This window comes from Halichoeres trimaculatus, unplaced genomic scaffold (genome assembly GCF_033239565.1).
Source record: "Halichoeres trimaculatus isolate MK-OKI-2021-1 unplaced genomic scaffold, fHalTri1.1 fHalTri1_scaffold_17, whole genome shotgun sequence".
NCBI lineage: Eukaryota > Metazoa > Chordata > Actinopteri > Labriformes > Labridae > Halichoeres > Halichoeres trimaculatus.
The window spans coordinates 2450427-2472205 of record NW_027437195.1 but is presented as its reverse complement, the minus strand read 5'-3'; the positions used below and the strand labels follow the sequence as shown (position 1 = coordinate 2472205).

The window sequence follows — 21779 nt, the reverse complement described above, 5'->3', positions numbered from 1 at the left end:
TGGTTTTAGAGGTCAGGATCAGATTCATACAGCTGGTTATTTTATCCACCGTCATCTGAGCGCACAAGCTGCTGAGAGGGCTCAGTTACAGGAAAACAGCTCAGTGAGTCATTTTTATCAGAGCGTCAGACAGAAAATATCCCAGGTGTAAGATCTGATCTCCTCTGGCTCAAAAATAACAAACACGAGGAGGTCCCAGGGAGGAGAGCAGGATTTATCACCTGATGTTTGTCAGGACAAAAGAACACGCAGCACCTGGTCTGTTTGGTCAGACAGGAGCCTAGGTGAGCGGCTCTGAGCTACAGCAACAGAGACACGCTGGCTCAGGTGAAGTCATGTGTTATTTCTACAAACAAATATATGAGAAAGTATTTCAGAGTAAGGGAGACAGAGCCTTCGACTTCTATAACTATGACACATGATGAAGAAGCTTTAAGGCATGGTCCTGTAAATAATGAGTCTATGATCCACGGTGGATCACAGTTGGCTCGGCTCAACAACGGGAACTAGGCTCAGACTTTCACTTTTGTGACTAAACCAGCTCTAAAAGAGTTGTTGGTGTAAGTGTTGGCTCTACATGGATGCACTAGGGGTGTCCAGGAGCGCTTGTAGTGAGGAGAAGAGAAACCGGTCACAGATATGAGGTGCTAATGGAAAAATATATAAACTTCCTAAAATATAAATACTTATCACAGTTATAGAAGGATGTCACAGAGTGCATCCAGACGGACCAAGATTTAGCAAAAATATATTTCTTTATTTTCCAAACATGATTTAAACGGCAAGCAACACTTTGAGGGAGAGCTCTTCACGGAGAGATCTCCAAACTCCTCTCTCCAGTCCTAGGCTCTGGAGAGGTCTCTCACTCTCTGCCATGCTACACCTTTTAACACCTTCCCCTCAGGTGCCACTGATTACCTCGCACTCACAAAAAAACACACACCAGTCACCAATCCTTCCCCCATTAACATCCTTTAACTTAAAAGAACACTATTGATTGTGATTGCGTACTTATTAATTTTTCTTTCCCTTTTCTAACCCTGCTTAATGTAATCTGCAGTTCTCCATCTATCTACTCAGGTATGCTTGACAGACTTATGTCAATGTTTTTCTATTAGGCTCACTGGCAGTGGTGGTGGGGGGGTGGGTGGGGGGTGTGTGTGTTTGTTTGTTTGTTTTTGTTTTGTTTTTCTTCTTTGTTATACAGTAAAATGCACGATTTAAGTATTTCTGTGCTACCTCTCTCTCTAATACTTTTGGACTGTGCAATTATTTTGTTCTGTGAAAATTTCAATAAAAAGATATTGATTTAAAAGAACACTATTGATAAAGATGTAATGATGGATTAACGTTAGTAACAGAAGAAAATGAATTTGATAAATAAACTGATTGGCCAATCCTTAAATCCCAAATAAGTTAAAGATAACTTAACCCATAAACTCAACATAACATAACATAACATAACAACATTCCCCATTTATGTTCAGAGTATGGATGTATATATGAAGGTGTAGGAGTATGTGTGTGTATGTGTATGTGTATGTGTGTGTATGTATGTGTTAGTGTGAGAGAGAGGCTCAGACAGACAGGGCAGCAGGCCCAGCAGAACCTCCCTTCACAAAGGATTATCACCGTCATACAGATGCAAACGCTGACGGCAGAAGCATCACTTAGCTACATTCATACAGGTGAGCTATCAGTCTTTAAACAATAAATTAAAGCTGCAAGCTGAATAAAAACGTCAGGTTGTTCTGTGGTCAAACAATACTATACAACACAATCAAGTAAGGACAGTTACAGAACAACAACCAGTGTTTTGGAGTTAAAAGCGACCATGCTAACTGGTGACTCTCAGCTGAAGGTATCAGTGATTAACAGCTGAGAGTCACCAGTTAACAGGGTCACACTTTACACTGAAACACTAGTGAAACTGCAGGTGTGTAATTAAATGTTTCTTCTTCATCCAACCTCAGTTAACCAGGTTTGATCACACACAAGCAATATTAACTGCTGATATTCAAAATACAGATTTGACTTTGCTATTTAATGAAAACGTTGGTTCGGGGCTGAGGTTATGACCAAACATGGACTCAATATAGCAAGGAAATAATAAGTGAAGCTATAAATTGTGGTAAACAGAAACAATCACTTACTATTAACTAGTATTATTAAATGGTAAATGGTAAATGGACTTGAGCTTATATAGCGCTTTTCTAGTCATGGACCACTCAAAGCTGCTTTACACCGCAGGTCACACTTACATTCACAATTTATTAGTCATCCTGAAATACACAGCCATTGATATTCTGGTATATCTGGTGTGGTTCTCTGTCTGCCTGTAGTTTTCTGGCTAATTTATCATGACCCAGGTCTTATTCAGCAGTCTGTGTGCTCTTTTTGGTTAGGGAGGGTTTATGATTTATTGGCACATGTTTATGTCCTGTTATTTCCTGGTAAGCAGTAATGGAGGCATGAGTCCACTTGCTGATCTCTTCTATCCACTCACTGCTTTCTCACAGAGCTGGAAGCTGTTAAGCATCCATCAAAGTCTTGATGTTAAGTCAAAAAATGCAGTCTTTGGGGGTTAACTCCCTCACGTTGCTTGACAAACCAGTATACTCTGCATTGATGATTAAAAAAAGCCCTCTATAAGTCATTAGCTCTCTCTGGAAATACTGTAAACATACCAGATTGTTCTGAATTCAGCTTAGAGTCCAGTGTGACTTATGTTTTTTCCTCTTAATGATGCATTTTTTGACTGATGTGCCTTACAGCCCAAAAATGACTGTTGTAGATAAATATTTAAGCAGACAGGGTTTCTTACATGTTTTTTTTAGTTAAGGTTTTAGAGTAATCTTCCATACCTTCACTTTTGTCATATGCAATACTAAACTACTTATGACTTTGTCTTCATGGACTGCATATTTTCATATAAAAGGAGAACAGCCTTACACACAACCGTTTCAGAGATGAACACCTGATAATGACCTATGTAGTCTTTTTTGAGTGTGAACAGTGGTCGTTTACATTTGAAAATGTTGTCAATCTAGTTCAAGTAAACTTTTGCTCGCCAACGTCTGCTTCAATCATATTAAACATAATTATCGAACAACAAATCTGTGGCTAGTGAAAATGCTGAGTGGCTAGTAACTCTGGAAAACCACTAGCCACAGTGGCTGAGGAAAAAGTTAATGTCAAGCCCTGTTTGGGATCACAGGGTTCCTGATAGAGGACGTCCTCTCTGATGAGAGCACAGTCTGAGTGAACTGACTGACCCCCGCTGCCTGTCCCAGCCACTGACCCGCTGTATGGATTACATAAACTAGTCAGCTCCACTCTGACAGTGTGTGTTCATGGAAACTCCACAGGTTGTCGAGTGGACTTTTTTCCTTACACTTGACCTCATTTTGAGTGAAAACAGAGAGCGAGGAGAGGGGATGGAAACTCAGGGTGGATGAAGAGGAATTAAATGTCGAGAGAAGTCCAAAAACACGAGCAGAGAAAATGAGATTACCTGGAAGAAGAGGATGATGTTCCAGATGAGCCCGAGGATAATGGAGGAGTTTCCATCAGCCACATCAGACGCATCGATGCTGACCAGCTTCACCTGGAGACGTGTTGAGACTGTGTGTAAATACTTTATCCAGTTAATAAGCAGCAAGGGCACCACTGCCTGTGGAACTCACGTTTCTCTCCTCCAGGAAAGACAGGACCTTGGCGATGTTGTTGAGTCTGAAGATGCGATGGGAGGACTTCTTGAATCCTTGGAGCTGGAAAATGATGAGAAATGTATTAATATTAAAGAGTGTGGGTATTCAAAAACACTATCCAGTTGCACAAGTGAAATTAAATAACACTCAAATCAAAGTGTGAGAGTCTGACCAGTTTGCAGCCGGAGAGCTCCTCCAGCAGGGCCATGAGGATGTGTCCATCCTGGATGTCCCGGAACAGGTCCTGGACCTCGATGGGAGGGTCACACTGAGACACAGAGCAGAAAGAGTTGAAGAAGTTAGCAAGAATAAGTTTATTCCAGAAAAACAGAAAATATCTGCAGGTCATAACTGCTTAAATGTTTGTTTGCTCCAGCTTCACTGAGTGTGACTGAGAGGAGCTGATATCATCTCCACTCTGAGCTGCACAGAGCTGAGCTGTGAGCTCTCATCCTGACTAAAGACAAAAAACAAACACAGAGTATTTTAGAGAGAGTTTGACTGGCTGAAATCTGATATTTCTGCAGAACCTGAACACCCCCAAGACCCTGAGGTGTGCAGATCAGAGAGGCCAACCTTTCTGACTCCAGACACAGACTTTCTGACACCCTCTCCCAGGGAGAAGGACACCTTCACATACTCAAACACAGCACAGGCGTAACTATTCACCACAGTAACATTAGAGTTATAACGCACACTGGACCCATAGGGTGTCCCTCACATGGACTGGTCTCTGTGTCTGAAACCATTGGAGGGAAATGTGCAGATGTGAGGACACAGTGTGGAGACTGGTGGTTTGAGCTCATCTCTTTACAGCAGACAGTTAAAGCTACATTAGGCCTTCTATTTGCACATCACATCATGTAAACAGTCCACAGGGCGTCAATAAGACAGAGAGACCGGAGAGGCGCACTCAGTGTTGACCGCTGACATGCTGTCCGCTGTGCTCCTGTCAAACACATCCTCAGGCTTTCATTTAAAACATTAGCTGGCACAGAGATGATCTCCTATCGCTTCAGATATCTCTCACTCAGAAAGAAACTCTCACACTTCTGTCTGCTTTCAGGAACAACAAGCACAGGAAAAAAAAAACAATGTGTCTTTAATCCAACACGGGCCAACGTACAGTCTCAGGTTCTCCATAAGGTCGCGTCTAACAGATTCAAAGTTCAAGACTAAAGACCAGTAGTCAGCCGGCTGAGGTCCTGGAAGTACCTGCAGTAAAGAGATCAACTATCTTTGTCTTCTCCCAACATTTCTAACACTTTAAGACAACAAATGTTTCTAAACAGAATCTTCTGTCTGCTGGACAGTCTGTTTTGTAGGGATGGGTACTGATTATGGATGTTTGATACCACTTTTTTCAGACTGATACCAGTATGAGTACTCCCTCTTGAGTACTCAGCAATACCGAGTACTGCTAACACTAGTACTTTTGATAGATCAATTCTAAATTATTTTGAACAAAGATGGCAAGGTCACTCTGACATTTAGTCCAAAGACAAACAACTCTCTGAGTTTAAGATTTGTTTTAAATGCATTACCAAAAGTGTAAAATCAAACTAACAACTGTCAGAGTTTTAGTATTTTTATAAATGAACTGAAGTGCAAAATAAAACAGTTTATCTGTTAACTCCCCCTGACACACAGTTGCTGTGGTGTCAAACCACAGCAATGTAGTGCCACCTACTGGCGAGGAGGACTTACTCGACATACAATTTTTTTTGCTTTGAGTATCAGCTGCATATTGGCGGACTTCATGTGTACTGATACCCTGAAATAAGGCTAAAATCAGCCCAATACTTGGTACCAGTACTTGCCCATTCCTGGTACTGCTGGTACTACTACTAATAAGATGTTACTGATACCAATGCCCTTATCAATTCTGCTCCAAAAGCAGCTGAGTGTCACAGAGCGTGTTCCTGATCATCTGCAGCGCCTGACACACGCTCTGCAGGTGATCAGAGAGAGTTTGTGGCCAGTCTGTCACTGTTTCCTGCATGTGTCCCCCTGATGACTCAACAGAGTGTTTCTTGTTGTGAGAGCACAGCTGACAATGACAATCTCCCACTGGGAGGGACATGTGTGAACGGCATGCTCCTTAGAATATCTGGATGTCCTGAAAGCAAAGAGAGACTGTCAGGAGTTCACGTGTGACAAATACAGACTCCACACAGGCAGGCTGTAAAGTCCCGTGCCTTTGGACTTGTTAAATGATGATTCTTAGTTGGATAAATCCAATTTAAATAATCACAGTACTTTCAGTGTGCTGAATATCTGAAGATACAGCTCTGAATGGTTGGTCCGGGCTCAGTAACGTGTTCCTGTGTTCCTGTGTTTCTGTGTGCTCCCACTCTCTCTCTCACTCTTTCCTGAGCTGTTTACAACTTTGCTTTGAGCATTCATAGTTTATAGTCCATAAACTAGTTTATTTATGGTGAGAAATCTCAGACATCAAGCACAGAGGAGTAAATGGAGCTCATTTATGTTATAAAGTCTGTCAGTCAGTAAACCACAGCCCGCAGTCTGAGATTCTGTCATCACAACAAGTCATTACAAACCAAGGAGTCTGTGAACCTGTCTCAACATGGAAGACAGCGTGTGTGTGTGTGTGTGTGTGTGTGTGTGTGTGTGTGTGTGTGTGTGTGTGTGTGTGTGTGTGTGTGTGTGTGTGTGTGTGTGTGTGTGTGTGTGTGTGTGTGTGTGTGTGCTCCAAAGTGAGTGGAACTTTCCGAGATAACTGAAGACAAACGTGTGATTGTGGATTATTGGGTCAGAGATTTGATGTGAGGCCAAACAGTGAGTAAGAGAAGAGAGGCCCATTGTGTGAGAGAAGACAAAAGATCTGATCAGAGTTCAGACTCAGCTGACTCACCCTGTCTCAGGGCTGAGACCAGAGACACAGAAAAAACAAACAAACAAACAAACAGTATGTCAGGGTAAAAACAGTGATGTCAGGCTCTGTGGAGGTGCACAGGGTTTAACTCTTTGGTTAGGAGTCTGTAGTGTGCAGATCCACGGCACATACAGAAAGGTTATTTATTCCTCAGAGTGTAAACATGAGTTAAAATTCACCTGTGAGAAAGTTAAAGTGCACTAGGTCCACATCAAATCATGCACGAGTTGTAAAACGTTTCCCCCTGTGGCCAGAGCGAGTATTACAACAACAAACATCAGTAAATGTTAAAGCTTGCTTCTGCTTTTGTTTTCACTTACCTTTAATGCTAAAACGTGTGTTATGATAACAATGAGGCCAGGACATGTCATGAAAAAGGCTTTTTGCTCTAGTTTAGGCAAACTAAAGATAAAAGAGGAGTTTTTCAGAGAGGAAGTCAGAGAATCTGTCCCTGGAAAATTTGTCTTCATCTGTTTTTTTCTCCTCATTCTAGTTCAAACTGAGACAGTGAGTGGAAACTATAAGAACTGGGGATGTATTAACTACTGAATGAAATCTCTGCAGCTTTTATTATCAGCTCATAATCAATAAGCATGTCATAAATATGAACAGAACTAGGGTTGGGTGATATGACATTTTATTCATACTAAAATATCTTTAGGCCATATCAGGATTTATGATTTTTCAATGTTTCATCTTAGCCTTGAGATGACACATTGATGCATACAATTGAGCCAGAATGGAAACACTCAGTCTATATATTGATGCTTTTCTGCGACGTAATTAGTGTTTCCACTCAAAACATTGTAGCAAAGAGCCCTAGTTAGTTCCTTTTATTCAAGGCAAACTCTCAAAATAAAATAGTCACTTGTAGGTTCAAGCTACATGCTAAATGTCATACAGGTACTTTTAACTGGCTACTTTTGATCTTTTTTTATTTTTGCTTTATATTTCACCTTAACACTGTTTGAATTCCACTGCATAGAGTCTTTTTATAGCACAACTTGCCTGTGTGATTTTAAATTTATTAATTCATTTTGATTTATAGTATATACACACTGGACCCAAAAATGCAAACATCAATCAATCAATCAATCAATCAATCAATCAATCAATCAATCAATAAATAAATAAATAATAATAATAATAATAATTATTATTATTATTATTATTAATAATAATAATAATAATAATTTTTTCCAATCTGATATTCAGGCCGATTGTTAAATAAATATATATTTATCACATTTTTGTGAAACGCAGCAATTTCTGAGCAACTAAAAGAAATCTATTACAATAAGTCGTGTCCAGTCCTCTGAACATTTATTCAGCTTTCAAAACAATGAAATATTTTGTCTGAGTAAACACACAATGTAACAAGCAGTAGTAAACATTCACACTCTTCTTAAAATGTCGAAAAAGAAATTTAAACTTATTAATATAATTTGAACAAAAGTATGTAATGTATTTAAGTGGTTCCACAAGTTTGAGGTGCTCATCTTTTTTGTGCCTGATCAAAAATTGTGTCATTTTATACAACGGATCAAAAATCGGCTTTTTAAAAGAAAATACGGCCGATGGCCGATAGAGACAAATGTCCAAATATCGGCCCGATATATCGGCCGGCCAATATATCGGTCTACCTCTAAATAATAATAATAATAATGACTAATAAAAAAATCTAAGCAGGACAAATCTGTAATTTTTTTTACTGTGGAAACCATAAACCTGTAATAAATTATTTTTATAACTTAGAATGCAAATATAGTAAATAAAAAAAAAAAAAAACCCAATACACTAATTAAGCAAACAGTTAAATATAACTATTTGCGTTAAAACAAGAAATTCCTCGGAGTTATGTACAATTATTTACAATTCCCCCATTTTTACAGTTTCAGCCTGCACCAAACCCATGACTAGGGATGGGTACCTTTCACATTTGAAATGATACAGTACCATTGCCCGGTACCTGGCATTCGGTACTGGTACCCAATTTTCGGTACTTTTTTGTTTTTATGTGGTAAAAAAATATCAATTTGTTTAATAATAGAATGTAAAAAAATAAATTTAACATATTTATTCTTCATTATTTAACACTTCAATGCTGTCCTGTTCATGTCCAACATGGAAAATCACCTACTCTTTCACTCACTCACAGTCACAAGGATACATTTAGGTACCTAAACATGGTACCTTTTGATTCTACGTGAATCGGTACCTGGTACTTTTGAGGGAATTCGGTACCTGTAAAAATACCTAATTCAGTACCTATCCCTACCCGCAGATCTCAGGAAGCAGCTGTCAGATGTTCTTTACAGTAACACACTTTCCTGCTGAACACCTGACACTGAATTCAAAACCATCTCCAAATTATTGAGCTATTATTCATCTTTGACTGACTAATTCATCTTTGGTGGCTGTGTGTGTTAGACAAAGTTGTTGCTACTGGCTGGCTCTTTCTGTTACGTTGATGTTATGTATGCAGTAGTCCTCACGCCGCTACTGTGAAAATATCGCAATATTAAAAAAAAAATCAAAAATAAATATCAAAAAATGTATACCTGTATTGTATACTGATCAGTTTTAAACCAAACAGTTTGCTTCCTTGAAGTTTAAAACTGTGAAAACACATTTTTATTCCTTTAACATTTGTTTTACTTTAGCATTCTTTAAAGGTATCGATGTGTTTATGTACACTGTATATATACACACAGTTTTATGTCTCATTGACTCCTCTTTACATCTCCAGCTTTACGATTTTCTTTACAGGTTTAATCTGTTTTAATGCTTCTCCTGTGGCTCCACAGAGCTCTTATCCAGTCAGCCTCCAGCCTCTCATCCATCAGCTGACAGGGCGGTGTCGAGAGGAAAACGACCACCCTGGGCTGAGTGGGTCTGAAACACGACCGCTGTTCTCGCAGACGTGCGCTTTACAGCCCTGTGAAACTTCAACGCTGAACACAGGCGGCTCCTCGCCACCACACCTATAATTCACAGACTGCAGCGTTGTTTATGTGCAGCACACGTCTCAGCCAAGCATGGTGGGTAATCTCAGCCTCATCTTACAGTCTGCGGTGAGGGCTGAGCTGCTGTGGCTTTCGGGGCGGAGCCACAATAAAAGACACGTTCCACCCAGTAAGTGAGCAAGAGCTGGGGGAGCAGCTCTGTAATGAGTGTGTGTGTGTGTGTGTGTGTGTGTGTGTGTGTGTGTGTGTGTGTGTGTGTGTGTGTGTGTGTGTGTGTGTGTGTGTGTGAGTGGACACCATGATTACTCTTTCTGCTGTTTGAGTGTTTTCTGCAGACATGAGTGTATCAACAGACCTTTTCTAAATGCAGGTTCATCCATCGAGTGAAGGTCCTCTTCTGCACCACCTCTCTCTCAACTGCAACAAGGAGAAGGAGAAAAGATATGAGTGGACAGGAAAGTGAAGTCAGAGCCACAGTCACCTTATAGTCATCATGTACAGTCATCACACAGTCATCACACATTGTCAGAGTAAAGAAGCAGGTGGATCTCCTCCTAAACACTGTTAGTAAAGTACAAACATTAGCCACTCAGCGCTACTTTTTACCATCAGCACAGTCTAAGATCAGAAGTGGTTAATGAACTGGGTTTAAATAACTTTAATAAGTAAGAGATAATGCACAGTTAGCAGGTAGTTATGTAAACATACACCCAAACTAACCCTGTCTTCTCCAGCCTGACTTCAGTTTCTTGATGCTAACTAGAGCTAACACTTCAGTAACATTGTTTCCCACAATCTTTGCCAATATAATGTTCACGGAAGTGTGAGCCACATCATTAACACATCAAAACAGTGCTAACCAAAGCTAAATTTTTAGCCACATAGTTTTCCAGTATGATGCTGATCAAAGCTAAAGTGTTGGTAACGCTGTTCACCACTATGATGCTAACTGAAACTAGTCACATTGTTTACCAATATTATGCAATCAATAGCTAACGTTTTGTTCACACTGTTTATGAATATGATGCTAACAGAAGTTAGCTTTTTGGCCACATTCTTCACCAATATCATGCTCAACAACATTTGAGTAATATTGTTTACCAGTATGATGCTAATATAAGCCAAAGTGTTAGCCACATTGTTTACCACTATGATGCTCATAGATGTTTGAGCTACAGGAATAATCCTGCTCAGTTGTCTCCTACAGGCCTCTATCAGGTGTCTGTGTCAGCCTCATCCCCCTCCTCTGCCTGGATGTTGATGTTTTGGTTGTGTCAGGACATTTCTGGGCAGAGAGTAAGCGTGGTTAGATCAGCCAATCACAGAGCACCCAGTGTGCAAGTCACTTTGCATGTTGATGATCGCGAGTGGAAGCTAATCAGAGAAGCTACGATAGCAGATGTAGCACGGAATAAAACCAACACAACCAAAGTGAAACTAAACACCAAACAGATAAAGCTTTTCCCAAACGAGGGTGAAGCTTGGCTCAACTTTCAGGAACTTGGAGAGTAGCACGGGATGAAGAGTGATGTAAGTTAGTTTTCTGCTAACAGGTATGAGTCAAATACCCGTGATTAGCTTGTGCTAACATGCCAAGTCAGGTGCACGGCTCTTGAGTCTCTCCAATATAGAAACGTGATGCTACAGGTGGTTGCTGGGCTGGTGAGTGTGTTCACGAAGTCCCGGTCAGAGGCAGTGGGTGTGTGCTGCTGCTGGCACTGAGCCAAGGGGGGAGGGGCCCGGTTTGAATGTTGTGTTTACTAACAAGTAATAAAAATTCCTGCAGACCCTACATTGAAGCTTGAAATGTTGTAAATATTTTACTGGACAAAGGGGGGAGGGACCGCAGCATGTTTATTGTCAGTCTCCAGCGACCTCTCTGCTCCCCTGAAGGAGCTCTGGTCTGGACCGACTCTGCTGCACCAGGGTACACAGAGCTAACATGAGGGAGGCAGCAGCAGTGAGAAAAGGTGGGTGGAGGAACTCTGCTGCCATGGTAACACCTCCAGAGTCAGCTGTTATTCATCTTAATGTCCAGTACGGCTCAGTGAGGCTAACTCTGCATCACACACACTGAGGGTAATGAGAGCATTTGATGCTGGATGATATTGATTTCTCTCCTCTAGCGGAGCGACATGACGGCTTCAGACACACTGACAGTTAGCTGAAGAGCAGTGACACGTGGAGGACCGGGCCAATGATTTGTTAACTCATTAACACAGCTGCAGTCTGCTCTGTGTGATGGTCCATCAAAGGGAAACGCCTCAAACGCAGAGTTTCATGCTCTGTTCTCAGAGCATGCAGGAGTTTGGTTTGTATTCAGGAGGCGTCGCTGAAAAGACTTTAAGGCATAAATCTTTGTCAGAGCAGAAACAAGGAGGAAGAGGAGGAGGGAGGAGGAGATGACACAGCCTGAAGGCAGGGGAGTGAGATGAGACGACAAGAAGAACATGTTTTGGAGTGAAACACTACCAGGAAAAACTCAGCTGAATATGATGTTTACTCTGAACAATCAAATAAACCAACGTTAGACTGACAGCAACACGTCCACCAGCACGTGTCATCCCACACCATGTTGATGTCTGGAGTCTGCTGCCTCGTCAATCTGCGGGATGCGTCTTAAAACAGATGCTGATTTTCTGCTTACGTCATTGATACATCACAGATATCAGAGCTGTACAAGAGTCTGAGTTTGTCATTATGAAGAAAAGTCGGAGTTTCCTCTGAGTGCATCCTGATGATTGAAAAATTATTTTTGTGAAGCCACAGGAAAAAGTATGTGAACTAGCTAACTCGTAGCCCTTTTTAAAATAATCATCATTGGCTGGAATTTTTCCTATCAAATGTTGATATGTTCTTTATTTCTCATAAGACAAGAAATGCTGGTAAGCGTTGCAGTTGCACAGAATGATGTCTTCTCAGCAACATTCTCATGTTAATGACTTATGCTGCAATGGTACTAATAATTAGTATGTGTTTCAGTCTTTTGATGTTTCTGTTTTTGCTCTTGGTTTCCTCTTCTTCAGTAGGAATTGTATTCAGGTGCATCCCTGGTGAATCAAGCGAATTTTTGAAGCTGTTTTGGTCCCAAGCAGCAACCTCCGGTCTAAGAATATAAGACAATGCAGAAGTGCTAAAATCTGCTGTTTGTCAAGTGTTCGCTTGAGGCTGGCTCTGGAAGTAGCGGAAGTCACATACACAGCAAGCCAAAAAAAAGCTTATTTTCAAAGCAGAAATTAACCTTTTTACAGCCTGGTTCAAAAAACATCTCCTGTCTGAGTCGCTAATTTTACCATTGGCACACACTGTTGGGGGGGGGATTTTTTTCTAACTTGGCTGTTCAGAGGATATTAAGATTGCGAGCTCCCCCAAGAAGAGGCACACCTGAGTACGGGTACTCCGGCTTCCTCCCACAGTCCAAAAACATGCTCACTAGGTTAATTGGTCACTTTAAATTGTCTGTTGGTGTGAGTGTGAGTGTGCGAGTGAATGGTTGTCTGTCTCTATATCAGCCTTGTGATTGACTGGAGACCAGTCCAGGGTGTACCCCGCCTCTCGCCCAATGATAGCTGAGATAGGCTCCAGCCACCTGCGACCCTGAACAGAACAAGCGGTATAGAAAATGGATGGATGGTTGGTCCATGTTTACTGGAGTCTATGGCTGATACTGCTGAAGTAAACAAAGAGGCTTTTTTATGACCTGCTCATGCAAAAAGGACAACCAGCAACAGTGCTGTCTGTCTCTTTAAGGTCATTTTCAAAGCTCTTCGTCGCTGTGAGGTTAAGGATGTATTAAAGGGGACATATTATACAAATTCCACTATAATATAGTTTACTGACAGAAATATGTGTCACTAGCGTGTCTACAAAACTGCCTAATATGAAAAAAGATCTAGCCACCCTTTTCTTTGCCAGCCCCTATTTTCTAAGAATCTCTCCTCAAGCCAGCTGTTTTGAAAATACAGCCCAAAATGATACGCACATCTCCAGAACGGAATGATGCTATCATGTGTGGCAGTTTGCTTGTTTGTAGTAAAGTTACCATGGTAACGGAATGCTTGGGCTGCAGGTTACTTCCTGAAGGGGTGGGGTAAACCCAAGCTCATTTGCATATTCTGTTCCAGAGGATGACACAAAGGGATTTTCAGCAGGCCTTTTTTGGGGACATCAAATTTCTAAATCAATTGACTTTTAAGTTTTTTAAAAGTATAATTTTTCACTTTTAAAACCAGTGTTGTTACCTGGTCTCCAAAACATCTCCTAAAGTCCACCTGCTCATCCAGGCCGTGCTTTCCAAACAAAGTGAGGTTTGGCCTGCTGTGGAAAGGTCAGGGATTAAAACACCAGCTAAGGGACTCGGCTGATCCAGACCAGTTCAGGAGATAACAGTAGTCTGTTCAGTGCAGAGGTTTGGGAGAAACTGAGCTCACCTGGCTGCTCCGCTCACAGCTCAACATGACTTCATTTCTGGTTACTTGCATGAAATAAATCAGCAGTTCTCACAGTTTGGCTCTCTGAGAGGAAGCTCTGTGACGCACCTGAGCCGGATCCTGTGACCTAATCTTTCATAAAAGTGTCAAACACCCCGACGTCGCTGCTTTTTCAAGACACTGGAACAGGAAGCGGAGCTCAGTTTGGAGGTTTCACCAGGAAAATGACATCAGATGAAACTTTTACTGCACATAAAGGACTTCTTTCAGTCACAGCCAGTTTTATTTTTTACCAGTCTGACTCAGAAAGTTCCCCTGCAGAGACTTATTACATAATCACAACATACCTGTTTGTACTGAGATGTGGAAAATGACAGCAAACAGAGAGCTCCCATGAGCTGCAGAGGAGCAGAGCTCTGAACATACAGGGGGGATAAATAAGAGGAGGTGTTTTTACTGGTTGATCATTTATCCTGAGGCTCAGCAGCCTGTGTTTGTGCTGCATGGTTAGTTTGCTGCTCCGTACAGATGTGTGTGTGTGAGTGTGTGCAAGCATATGAACTGAGGGACACTGACTCTGCAGCTCTGAGTGAAGGTCGGTGTAGAAGCAGCTGCTGAATCTGTTTTAGTTTCTCTGCAAACACAGATGACGGACAAAAGCACAGGAACAATGAGCGTGCAGCGCTCTGATCAAACACTCTGCTGTATAACATTTGAAACACCTCCAGCAGGTGTGTTTAAGGCGTGTCTTGCATTGCACCCTGGGTAATCTGGGTTCAAATTAAAAGGAAGATGAACAGGAACAGTCTTCCACCTACAGAAACTGGACTACTGTTAGACAGAAACTAGAAGGAGGATCAAAACTATGAGAATGGCTACAATAGCTGCAGTGACATCAGCAATGACAATAGTTTGGTTACATAGGGACTTAGCTTTAGAACTGGAGGGATGCTAGTTTGAGTCACAGCGTGAACAGATTGTTTTTTTCATATAAAGGTACTGTGGACATCATAAATGGATGTCAGTAGACGTAAGAAAAAGACGTCGTCTGGAGGAACAGTCTGCACCTTCAGGAGACTAAAGTTACAGAGGCTGAAAGAATGTCCTTTGATCGTCTCTTTGCTCAGTGGGGAGGAACGTGGAGCATTTTGTAGAATTCATCAGCAGCACACTGACGTAAGTATAAGGACCCTGACGAGATAGCTAAGAAACGGGGGCTAAGGAAGAACTTCAGTAAAGTTAGAAAGGTATTCACAGATTCATCTGTCCCCGATCAGTAACTGATCAGTGGAACATTGCTTTGACAAATCCACACCTCTCTGCAGTCACAGCGAGGTAGACTGAGAGCTACAAACGTATTTTCCTCTAAATGAGCCGTGCTCAATGCAAAGTGGCTCTTGTTCCAATGAAACGCCTGCAAATTGCTGAGCCAATAAAATATGAAAGATCTAGAAATATTCAGTAAATCCACCCAGGAGAGGTGGAAGGTCATCAAAATCATTTGACACGTTACCTCGCGTTTTTCAGACCACATTTCTTAGATCTGCTGATAGCCCATAGCTATAGTCTAAGATAATGACTTTATTCTTGTAAATCAGCTTTTGTTGTTTTTTGTTTTTACTGTAACGTGGCCCTAATCGTCCGTCGTATGTAACTCCATCAAGCTGCAGTTTAAACAAATAGAATGAAGCATCTTGTTGCAGAAGCAGCTTTCTTGGTGAAATCCGGTCTAAACGTAAACAGTTTACCAATATCCAGAAACCATCATTCACTTTGGGACCCATACTGACTGTGGATGTCACAGATGGATGCCCTCTGTGGTGTCCTGTCCACATACTGATCCTGTGTCTGTGTGCTTGGCTCCCCCGGCCTTTGTGCGAGCCTGGGGTGGAATTTCTTAATGGGGCTCCTCTCACCATGACGACAGTTAGCTCGCCGTTTTCATTCATTCAGTTTCTACTTTTCATAGCTGGGACTGAGCCAAGACCTGGTGCTGTGAGGAGCAGAGGGGCCAGGAACAGGGGCAGGGCCCAGGCTGGTGCTAACTACTGGGTCCAGTCTGATTCATCTCCAGGAAGAAGATTCAACTGCTTATAGTACGATGAACAGGAACCAAACCAAACATGACATGAGCGGTTTTACTGCTAATTACAACCTGATTTAAAAGGAGGATGCTGGAAAACAAAAGGCTTTAGAAAAAAGTTTTTACTGTAAAGGTGCAATTTGTTGAAATGAGAATTTTAGTGACATCCCATCACTCAGTGACTCTCAGCCTTTGCATATCAAAGGGGATCCTGAAGATGGTGTCATTTACTCTGATCACCATGTTGATGGGCGTTGGTGCTGCGGGACCAAGCAGCATCCTCCGGTCTAGGGCCCTGTTTCCACGACAACGTTTCATCTGAAAACGCTTAAACGCAGTGGAAAAAATCTGCATTTACATGGAAAGCCAAGGGACTGAAAACGCTGTAGTAAGCATGCCAGGCCTGTAGTGGGTGCTATAACTGTCTTGTCCAGGGAGATCTTCACTGAAGTAGAGTTGAGCCGATCATCTGGTGTATTGGGGAATACTAAGTGCAAAAGTGGAGTGATAGGTGCACATTTTGTTAAAGATTCAGCACAGTGAGCAGCACAAGCACAACACAGTAGTCCACGACGACCGTAACAACAGTACTGTTGTCCTGTTGTATGGGCTCGTGAAGAGCGGAGTGTGACATTTCATTTCCACTGAAAACGTTGGCTTACCATTTACACGGTAACGTGTCAGCAGCGTTTTAGAAAAATCCCACTCTGGAGGCCGTTTTCAAAAGTTGCGTTTTAGGTTGGCTGAAACGCTGTTTCTGTGTAAACGCAAGGCTGAAACGTAACAAAACTTTTGAGTTTCACCCTAAAACCATTGTCGTGTTAACGGCCCCGAGAATATGAGACATTGCGGAAGTGCTACAGTCTGCTGTTTCTCTAGTGTTTGTCACACACACACACAAAACCGAAAAAAAAGCTGTTTTCAAATCAGAAGTTGATCTATTTACAGCCTGGTAGCTCCATGACAGTCGCTAATTTTACTACTCGCATACTATCTGTGTGTGGGGGGGATTTTTTCTTACTTGATGGTTCAGAGAATATTAAGATTGTGAGCTCGCCCAATCAGAGGCTCAGCTCTGGTCACGTGACTGACAGGTGCCATATAGAGGGATTATTTGTTTATTAACAACGCCTGATGCGCGCAACTTGGGTGCAGAAGCACTTTAGAGTATAATGGTTTGTCAACTGACATGGTGGAGCTTACCACCAAAAAACACATTTTTAAACTAAATATCATCACTTTAGCAGATGGTAAACAGCTCCAAGGTTTGTGAAATAGCAGTGAGTGAACAGAAGAGATCATCAAGTGGACAGATATTAGGTGGACAGATGTTTTTAGAGGAGAAATCCAGTGTGTACCCAGAGAGGAACTTAAACACACAACTGTCAATCGATGCTCATGACTGCATTATCTGTGGACACTAACCAGACTGTGACAGAACAGGACGTAAATACATGTCAATAAATCAGAAACCCTCCCAGACCAAAAAAACAAGCACAAACTGCTGGGTCTGAGACCAGGTTCACAATAAAAGAACCAGAAAACTACGTCCAGAGTTAATTGTTCACCCACGTTGCTGGTGTTTCAGCATAAAGTGTGACCCTGTTAACTGGTGACTCTCTGCTGTTAATCACTGATACTGTTGGCTGAGAGTCACCAGTTAGCATGGTTGCTATTAATTCCAAAACACTGGTTTCTCTGTGACAAAACTTGATAAGCGTTGTCTCTGTTGTATAGTATGGTTTCTCAAAACTGACCACAGAACAACCGTACATTTTGATGCTGATGACAGGTTGAATTTAGTGTTTAAAAAACGCTGACTCGTCTGAATGAATGGAGCTAAACGCTGCCTCTGCGGTCAAGATGCATGCACATCTTAATGATGACGTAGACTGATAATCCCTCTATAGCCATAGCCCTTTCCAGTGCCAATATGGCCGTCGATGTGCTTCATTTTCCGTCTATGTGAGGGATATGTCTCATAGCTGAAGAAACTGTCAGAGAGGAAAAGAAAACTAATAATATAACATATTACTAATAATTACATTACTAATAATACATTTTAATACTAAAATTATACTCTGGAGTATGATTTTATACAATCATAGTTACTGAAGTTGTTAAGGTAGAGAGTGAGGATAAATGGTAATGTCACTGCTCTGATTGAGCCCACCAGTCGAAAAATCTGAGCACCTCCCTACACAGAGGCACACAGTGACAGTGGTATGAAGCTAACAGGCTTTCAGGTTTGATCAACAAAAGCTGGAGGAGAACTCCTGTTGGTTTTGAGAGAATGTGAGGAAAAGAACGAGGAACAATAACTTCTGTCCCAAAGAGAGCAGAAAGGTGACTCCTCTATGAGCGTGAAGAGGATTAACGATCAGCTGCTGCGTAATACGTGGGGGTGGACTCAGCACAAACACAGCACCAGTCATTATTACAGTCACCAGAAACTGGTTGAGATGAAGTTTAAAATAAATATAAACCATACAGAGTGATGAGGGCACTTCTGCCTGTGCTGACTGTGTATATGGAAAATGTGTGTCTGTAAACTCTGATGAATGATCACAGTCAATCGTTTTTCTCTAGTAACTGTGCGTCCTTTGCATCAGAGCAGAACTCCACTGTGCACAATACTGACAGCTGAGAAGTGTGATTGGCAAATACCCTCCCAAGCTCTGTCTCTCATTGGATTAGACCATGATTTGATCCTACCATGAGTGTGAGTACAGTCACGAGAACACACATGATGCACTTTTGAAAGATAGCTGATTGCTTCCAGGCAGCATCAAAAAGTGTGACATTCTTAAAGTTTTATTCTCATGTAAAGGAGCAATGTGAGCCATGTGCTAGAATAGAATAGAACTTTATTGTCATTGTAACAAGTACAACGAAATTGAATTCACAGCAGCAATCAAGAAAAAATAAGTAAGAGAGTATAGAAAGTGCAAAAAGGTCCATAAGAAAATAGACGCTGACAGCTTGTCCATCATTGTCCAGTTCAGCCAGTCTCCACCTCCACAGAGTCCAGGACTGAGCTTCTTCAGCAGTCTGTTCAGTCTCTGTCTCCTGGATCCTGTCTGCTCACAGCAGGTGAAGTTCTTCCAATGTGGTGTTGGTGTCTGGTGTTAGCTCTGTTAGCAATGTCTGATAATAGCATGATGCTAATTTGCCCTCTGGTATTCTCTCTGTTGCTGGGTTAGCACGGCTAGCTCGTCCATCTTACTGGAGATAGATCTTACGTTCCCAACAACGATGGATGGAAGGACAGGTCAATGTCGTCACTTCTTAGCTCACACTTGAGAACCAGCACATCATCCTCACCTCCTACTCCTCACCTTGTGGGAAACATCAGGCCTTGCAACAGTTAGCATTGACATGCTACAGGCTGCTAACAGCTGAGTTAACATGTAAACAATGCAGCCATGGTTACATGTAGGATCTCCAGACAAACACAGGAGAAAAGTAGTAAAAATATCACTTAAGCCACAAAAACTTTGGTGTCCATGACCAACAAATGAGCCATACACAGTGATGATCCACTCCAAATACAAAGATTATGAAAAAAATTACAAGAAACAGACAAAGAAGAGAGAGCTGCTGCAAAAGGCAGCCATAGGCAACAGGGCGGCACCTAGCAACAAGGGCTGTGTGATATGGCCTTTTATCCATATCTCAATATCTTTAAACCATGTCACAATATACCATATATCTGATATTTTGACTTAGCATTGGGATGTTGCTTTGATGCATACAATCAAACCAGAAGAGCCACACTTGATATGTGTATTGATATTCATTTTGATTATTCAGATACATTTTGTGTCCATTTTGATGTGTGGACACATTGGACCTAAATTTGTTGGAAAAAATCAAAGTAGGAGTTGCATTTTTTCAATGTTGAAACCACAAACACGTGCAGCAATACAACTTTTTTTTATTTAGAATGCAAATGTAAATAGTGAATTTCAAACACTAATGTACAAATATAGAAAACAATACTGTTAACTTTTTGCATTAAAACAGGAAATTGCCGGGGATTTTTGTTCAACTATTTACAAAACCATCAGGTGTCAACAAGATCTTACAGAATAATTGCCATGAATGGCCTCATTGCTCTGACACAAAAGACCCAAAAATTTCAGTAAATACTCAACACTCTACTACACAGCAAGGATTTAATCCAAACACGTTTGAAGTCACAAATAGATGAAAACTCACTTTCCCGTATGTTGTCACTCCCAAAACTTCCCTTCTCTCCTAGCAACCATATCATTTTGTGATTGGCTGAGGTGATGCACTTTTGACCAATAGGAAAGGAGTGTCGTGTTTCTCTGTTTTTTTTTATCTAGACTGAAAGGGAACTAATGAATCCATTTCAGTGTAAATGTCCAAATATTTTACATAAATTGTGAACATTGGGTTTTTTTCTATGAAGTAAAATTTTGTTGGGCTTAACTTTTAAACGCCAAAATTAATACCATTTAATTCATTTTCAAATCCATTTCCATTACCCAGGAAGGACACTTTTCCAAAGGAGAAATCATGTGATGCACTGAAAATGTTTAATGCAGTTTTAAAACAAGTTCATAAGATAGAAAGTGGCTAAATGGGCATTTTTTAACTTTTTTTTTTAAATCTTTATTTATCTGTGGCCCATATACTTTAGTATATGATAAACAGACTTTTTAATTGAAAAACAAGTGAAAGAGACACAAAGAAATTAAAGTTTAACATTGGTTGGCTAATTTGGAGACAGGATTCAAGTTATATCCATCAGAAATCTGTTTTTTTTGTTTTGGTTTGTTTATTTTATTTTTTTAAATTCTATTTTTCTTTTTTTTTGTTTTGTTGATGGTAGTGGGGGTCTGGTGGTGGTGATTGTTGTTGTTGGGTTTTTTTATTTGATGTCAAATGTAGGGAAACCGAAGTCCTCGGAGTAAACCTAAAGCAGAGTCCTTACTTGCGGCGATGAGCTCAGGCCCTGGTGTGAACCTTTGCCTCATCGGTGTAAAGACCTGCTGCACCACCAGAACTATAAGGAGCTAAAGTCCTGCCTCACATCCAGCTCTGACTCTTTGTGCAGCCACTCACAGTAAGGCTGGTAGCACACAGAGTCAGATCTACATGCAAAGCTGAACCTCAGGCCCCGACCCCGCGCTCCTACTGCTGTTTGCAGATGCAGCAGGTGAACGGCTTGGCCATGGTCTTGAACAGGGAGTTGAAGAAAACTTTCACAGCACTCTTTTTTGGCTCTGACAGATGTTTTTTCAGAGTCATAGTGATGTGAAATAAAACGCTGGAGTCTTTTAGCAGCATTTTCCTCCAGAGTGTGTTTTTGCCAGTGTCTCTGAGAATGTCTTTTTTGGCTGCCTTCAGGATCTTTTTGATGTTTTTGGGGCTGAGCTGGATTTTGATCGGGGTATCCTTCAGCTCTACCCAGAGTGACTCCGTCAGCATTGTAATAACAGCGTCCTTGTAAGTGTAGCAGCGCCGGTCAACTGTAACATCCTTCAATATGTTGTTCACTAGTTCTACCACCATAATCTCAAGGGTCATTTTGTCCCAATTCTCTGTCTCCTCCTGGGGGGCCGGCTGCTGTGTGTCCTCATCTTGGACAGCAGCTGCTCTACTTCCTGCTGTACTTGGTGTGCAAGGTGGAACGGAAACGGCTCCTTGGATCCTGGTCAGAGC

At 41.4% G+C, this 21779-nt stretch overlaps 1 protein-coding gene across 1 annotated transcript in view; it reads right to left on the bottom strand.

The window, feature by feature from the left end:
- Positions 1-21779, bottom strand: part of clmna (calmin a) — an 88183-nt gene that overhangs the window by 17047 nt on the left and 49357 nt on the right. Inside the window, exons 2-5 of the mRNA XM_074691753.1 lie at positions 9928-9989; positions 3883-3978; positions 3687-3770; positions 3515-3607 (exon numbers count right to left, since the gene is read on the bottom strand). Of these exons, the coding sequence (XP_074547854.1) occupies positions 3515-3607; positions 3687-3770; positions 3883-3978; positions 9928-9989 (335 nt within the window). The remainder of the gene's footprint in view (positions 1-3514; positions 3608-3686; positions 3771-3882; positions 3979-9927; positions 9990-21779) is intronic.